Source organism: Tamandua tetradactyla, chromosome 3 (assembly GCF_023851605.1).
Source record: "Tamandua tetradactyla isolate mTamTet1 chromosome 3, mTamTet1.pri, whole genome shotgun sequence".
Lineage (NCBI taxonomy): Eukaryota > Metazoa > Chordata > Mammalia > Pilosa > Myrmecophagidae > Tamandua > Tamandua tetradactyla.
The window spans coordinates 7,393,031-7,399,614 of record NC_135329.1 but is presented as its reverse complement, the minus strand read 5'-3'; the positions used below and the strand labels follow the sequence as shown (position 1 = coordinate 7,399,614).

Here is a 6,584-nt window from a genome sequence, read left to right as displayed (position 1 = left end):
CTGCCCTTCCATTGTGCTCAGGCCCGACAGTGACAGCTGTTCCCAGCACCACCCACTCCAGGTACGGACAGCCAGGGATGGGCCCCATACAGGGAAGAGGAGAGGAAGTGACGACACCACTTTCCAGCCAGGCCCAAACACACCTCCCAAGGTAGCGCTGCCAGATCTCTGCCCTTTTTCAGGCTGACAGGTAGGAGTTGCCCAGGGCAACCCTGGACACCAAGGCCTGAAGGAGAGGCCACCTGCTGGCCGGATGACCCCCCCAAGACAGTACCACAAAAAGAAGCAAACTTCTGTTGTGCTCAAGCCACTAGCCGTTTCTTGGATCTACTGGGAACAGCAGTTAGGCTACCCTAGCAGAGGGCAGAGCTGACTACAGCACAGTAAAATCTGACTGAAGGGCACCTGCTCTCTCAGATAGAATCATGCTCAGGGGAAGTCCCTCTAGGGTAGTTCTGGCACACCATATGGGGAGAATCCTTTCCTCTCCGGAGAGACTGGGGAGAACGATGGGATTGGGTAGGACTTGGGTCACAAAAATATCTAACAGCAGGTTGCAGGGGCAGGGGCCCGAGTGGAGACGGGTGGAAGGGTCAGGTAGGAGGAACAGGGGGTTAATGCAAAAGGCATTTCTGGTTGGGGAGATGGGAACGTTTAGTAGTAGAAGGTGCTGAGGGCATGGCAATATCGGGAATGTGACTAACCCCACTGAATGGTGTGCTCCAGAGTGGTTGAGATGGGAGCGTTATGTGCTATATATGTTCCCACAACTGAAAAGAAAAGAGCAACTTTAGAGACAAGAACAATTAAATGCAATACATGATCCTGAATAGGATCTAGCAAAGGAGAGAAGGCTTAAGGGAATATAATGAAAACAAATTGGAATATAGGCTGTAAGCTGTATATCAATGCCAAATTTCTTGAACTTGATAACTGCACAAGTGAACATACTCACTCTCAGGAAATGTCCATGGCAGCATTAACTGTTCAAGGAGCATGATGTGTACACCTACACTCAGGTGTCAGAAATGGACTGATAAATAGACAGGCAGACAGACAGACAGACGATGGATAGATGGAGAGAGAGATGAATGGATAGACAGAATGATCTGGCAAAAGTGACCATATGTTAAAATTGGTGGATCTGGGTATCTGGGGCGGGGCAGGTGGGGGGTAAGTGCATGGTGGAGCTTCTGGATGATTATTTTTGTAACTGTCCTGTAAGTTTTAAAGTATTGCAAAATTAAAAATAGTTAAAAGAATATATTTAACATATATATATTCGGGAGGGGCTGGTGAAAGGTAAAATGCAAAGACCCACTGTGCTTTCAGACAATTATCAACTTATTTACTGACTGGGGTTGCTGTAACTCCCCTGGCCCTTCCTGGAAGGACCCTAAACCTGAGGGTTTAGGTTACAAGTGTAGGAGAGAGGACAGCAGGGAAAAATGCACTCAGACGGTGAGCTGTAAGCTATGACAGCCAAACTGGGAGCCACGGATAAGAAATTTGTGCTCAGAAAACTTCTGTATATAAAATGCCTTTTAAATATCAGACTGTTACTTTGTCCCTAATTTTTTTTTAGTATAAATTCCTTTTAAAAATTCCCACCTACTGTGACTAAATTAAGGAGAACAACATTTTTGGTCTGGCTCGGATATAAGAAGTCAAAAATGGTAGAAAAATAGCAGAAGGGCAAAAACTCAGGGAAAAGAATGGACGAAGTCACAGTGGGGCAGATGCACGCTGGCCAGGTTTTCCCTCACCAGCTCCATGGCATGGTCAGCCTTGGGGGCCAAGCTATCCCCTGGCGGCGGGGTCCAGAGCCCACTGCCTTCTGCCTTTCTCAGTTTCTTCACTGAAGGCTTCCCTGCCCGAGGCAAGAACACCCTTTGCAAAAACACCATGCTCAGAGGCAATCCCGTTGTTTCTTCTAAGTATAGTAAATGCCCCTTCTGCTCCTCCTTTTCACTCCCTTCTTTGGTCACTGCCTCCTCCACCCTGAGTGTCATGGCCACGAAGTGGAAGCTGGGGCGGTCCCAGGCCCTGCTCCCCCAGTTCTCTGCTCACCAGACCCTTCCTTTCATCCCTTTGACTCTCCTGGCTGAGCTTTGAGGAATGAAACTGCCTTTCAAAAGCACTCTGGCTTAAGTCGGTAGCCTTTTCCTCTTTATGAGATAGATGTTTCTTTTCTGCACAAATGAGTTTTTCAGATCTGCAAAGAAAAGTGGGAAGAATGATCTCAACTCAGTACAAAGGGAACTGTATCAGTCAATAGTTGTCTGAAATTAATTTAATGAACTTAATATGCACTTTTATGAAAAAGAAAGACTAGACAGACACCTCATTTGGTGGCTGATAGTAAACCTTCCCTCCCGGCTCGCCCCCTGTTGGCACAAGCCTTAAGTAGACGGTGAGAACCACAACCCTTCCCTCGCTAGGGCTGAGGGACCACCAAAGGCACGTGGTGCAGAGCCCCGACTGGGACAAAGCTGCCATCACCAGAGTAATAGGGACCAAAGGCAGCCCCTGGGCCATCAAACCACACAGCTGAGCGGGGCTCAAGCATGCATTTTCCAACACATGCACAGTAAAGCAAAAAAGAGAAATGAAGCAAAGAAGGCTGTTCACAAGAAGTGATGATAAAAGTCACACAGTCCCAAAGAGGAAGTGACTGGCTTCCTGGCCTCTGGCCTTAGCTTCCATGACATTCTGGTGTTTTTTAAGTTGCCCATTCCCCTCCTCCTTTTTGCTTGAGTAGGGTTCTGTGTTTTGTAACCCACCAGTCCCCAAATATTACAGCCACCTTTCTTGGAAGTACTTTTCCTTCTGTATTAAACAGCCATGTGAGGCAGTTCTGGGCATGTCCTCCCAAAGGGTTTTCTCCAAGATGCCCCATTTCTGCCCAGGGAAGCCCAACCCTTTCAAAGGAAATGAGACTTCTTCTTCCTTCCTCATTCATTCATTCACCCAACATTTACTCATCACCTCCAACATTCCACTAAGTGCTGGGGACACGAAGACGAGTAAGACATAGTGCTTGCCTTCGGGGGCTTGCTGCTGGGGGAAAAGGCAGTGGGGGGCACACGGTTATAGCACCATTTCAGAAGTGATGCTCCCCCCTGATCCCATATTGGAATGGAGCAAAGTAATGACACAACCTGGCAGATCTGGGGAGCTGTGAATGGGCTGATGTGACACAGAAATGTAGGTAGTTTGTTTATATTTCTCTTCTTTCTGGGGAGGGGATTTTTGAGATGAAGCCAGAAAGGAAGGCAAGGCCCAGGCAGCACATGTGGCGCTATGTTAAGGAGGTGGGACATTATTGTAAGGACTTTGGGGGCCACCAGAGGGAGTCCAAGTGAGAGCAAGACACTCACCTTCAACAAGATCTCCTGCTGCTAACTGCAGAGGGGATGGGGGTGGGGGGCGGTGGGGCAGTGGGGGGGTGGGGGGGTGGGAGACCAGCCCAGAGGGAGGGATATGGTTAGGGAGCTGAGGCTAAAGAGACAGAGAGGGCAGGTGAAGGAAATAAAGCCAAATAAAGCTTTTGACTTGTTGGGAGGCAGAGAGTTTTGTAATTATTGATGTTTAAAATGTATAAAGGAACCATGATTAGTGCAAAATAGCATATAAAACCTCCAAATCACTAGAGGAAACAGAAACAAAGTAGAATTGGTGATTCCAGCAAAACTCAGGATGGGAGATAAAAAAGGAAACACCAAGAAAGCATAACAGGACCTTCACTGGTGTGCAGAATGCAGAAGTTACTAGCAGACCACACTCTTGCTGCAAAAACTAGAAAAGTCAGAAAACTTATCCCACAAATCATATTTTAAAAGACACTGGATAGCTGTTGAAACCATTTCAGAGAGGGAAGAGCCCTTCAGGAATGAGTCGGCAATCTCTGGCTGTCTTCTTTCCTGGACGCATTTGCCAATTCCAGGCTTGGGCTGAGGATCAGGTTTGGACAGGCAGAGGATGGCCCAAACACAGCCTCCGTCAGCAGGGACCGGCATGCCAAGGTAAAGCCGGGGCCAGTGACGTCAGCGAGAGGGCGGAGTGAGAAACTCCCAGGATCTGTCCCCTACAGCAGCACTGAGGAACCAGAAGGAACTGGCAGAACGAACTTGCTCAGAGCTCTTGGAAACAGTTGAAGGATTACTATAACAGGGCAAGCACAGAATCAAGAAAAAGGTCATTTAAAAATAATAGGCACGTGGGAGACCCAGGGCCATCAAAAAAACCACACAGTATGAAACCTCTGTGGTACCTTTACTGGCCCTCCTTCCACCCTCTCCCAGCTCCATACAGCATCACTGCTCACTCCCAGCGCAGGTCCCCAGTCCTGAGTTCCAGAGAGAGCAGAGTAAACTTAGATGAATTGGGGGGCACGGATGGCCATAGCAATCCACTGGGTGGCAGGCTAAGGGACAGATGCAGGATGCTCATTGGTCTCGCCAGTCCCAGAATTGCTCTGAAGGTAGAAGTGGCTGGCAGGACCACTGAAACACCATAAGAAAACAGTCAAATCACAGCAACCCGCAGCACCCAGAGGGGGATATTGATAAGACCATTTGCACATGCCCAAGACAAGCCGCAGGCTCAGAAAAGACCTGAGAGGACAATACGCCTTCTCCTGGGCTATTTTTTATTTAGCCCATTGTAGAGGTGACTAAGAGCTAAAGGAGAGCACAAGTGTGGAGCCAATCTGCAAAGTCCAGGAAAGGTGTTTTCTTTAGTTTTTTCTTGTTGTTGTACACTCCTGGCATTCAAGGTAATTTCTGTCTTAACACTAGCTGAATACAAGCTTTATGAATAGAGACTTTAGTAATTACTTACACATCAAGGAGTAAATTCTCAAATAGTTTGGAAAAAATCACTAAATAGACTAAAATTGCATTCAACAATAAGAAGGGAGAAAAAACCCAGCAAACTCTATGGAAGGGGGAGAATCTGATTTCCAGAGTTAACATATTAAAATATTCAAATGTCCAGATTTCAACATAAAATCACAAGCCATACAAAAAAATCAGGAAAACATGGCCCATTTAAAGGAATAGAATAAATTTACAGAAACCATCTGTGCTGGTTTGAAAGGATATAGGCCCCCTAAGAAAAGCCATGTTTTGATATAAATCCCATTTCTTAAAGGTAGAATAATCTCTATTCAATATTGTATGTTTGAAACTGTAATGAGATTATCTCCCTGGATGATGTGATTTAGTCAAGAGTGGTTGTTAAACTGGATTAGGGGATGACATGTCTCCACCCATTTGAGTGGGTCTTGATTAGTTTCTGAAGTCCTATAAAAGAGGAAACATTTTGGAGATTCAGAGAGATTCAGAGAGAGCAGAGAATGCTGCAGCACCACGATGCAGAGTCCACGAGCCAGCAACCTTTGGAGATGAAGAAGGAAAGTGCCTCCCGGGGAGCTTCATGAAATAGGAAGCCAGGAGAGAAAGCTAGCAGATGATGCTGTATTTGCCATGTGCCCTTCCAGCTGAGAGAGGAGCCCTGACCGTGTTCACCATGTGCCTTCCCAGATGAGAGAGAAACCCTGAACTTCATCGGCCTTCTTGAACCAAGGTATCTTTCCCTGGATGCCTTTGATTGGACATTACTATAGACTTGTTGTAATGGGGACATTTTCTCGGCCTTAGAACTCTAAACTAGCAACTCATTAAATCACCCCTTTTAAAAGCCATTCCGTTTCTGGTATATTGCATTCTGGCAGCTAGCAAACTAGAACACCATCAATGAGGAAGACTTAACATTGGACATACCAAACGCACTACTTTGTTAAGCTGCCGGAATGTAATATACCAGAAATGGAATGGCTTTTAAAAAGGGAATTTATTAAGTTACAAGTTTACAGTTCTAAGCCTATAAAAATGTTCACACCAAGGCATCCAGGAAAAGATACCTTAATTCAAGGACGGTCAATGGGTCTAGAACACCTCTGCCAGCTGGGTAGTCACATGGCTGGCAACTGCTGGTCCTTTGCTCCTGGTCTCTGTTGTTTTTCAGACTCTGTTCCTCTAGGGATTCCTCATTTTGCTTCTCTGGGGCTGGCTTTCATCTCTTAGCTTCCCTTGGCTCTCTCCAGGCTCTGGTTTGCTTAACATCTCATGGCAACGTCTGCTGGAGTTCAAGCTTCTCCAAACATCTGTCTCTGTTCTCTGAAGCAACTGTTCTCCCAGTATCTACATTTGCAATCTCTGTCAGCTCTGAAGTTTCCGTCAGCCCTGTGGTTTCTTCAAAATGTTTTCCCTTTTAAAGGACTCTAGTAAACTAATCAAAACCTACCATGAATAGGCAGAGTCACATCTCCAGTTAACCAAAAGGACACACCACAATTGGGTGTGTCACATCTCCCTGGAGAAAATCTAATCAAAAGTTCCTGCCCTATAGAATTGAATTAGGATTAAAACATGGCTCCTCTGGGGTACATAACATATTCAAACTGGCATACTAGGCAAAAATTTTTTAAATTCTGTCCTAAAATGCTCAAAGAGCTGAAGGAAAACAAGACAAATAATTGAGAGAAATGAGGAAAATGATATATAAACAAAATGAGAGTT

General features: G+C 45.9%; 1 protein-coding gene across 4 annotated transcripts in view; it reads right to left on the bottom strand.

Moving 5' to 3' along the window:
• Positions 1–6,584, bottom strand: part of LOC143676943 (protein FAM228A-like) — a 53,935-nt gene that overhangs the window by 3,158 nt on the left and 44,193 nt on the right. For all 4 annotated transcript variants that reach the window (XM_077152277.1, XM_077152279.1, XM_077152280.1 and 1 more), the window contains one exon: positions 2,071–2,215. In XM_077152277.1, coding sequence (XP_077008392.1) covers positions 2,071–2,215 — 145 coding nt within the window. The remainder of the gene's footprint in view (positions 1–2,070; positions 2,216–6,584) is intronic.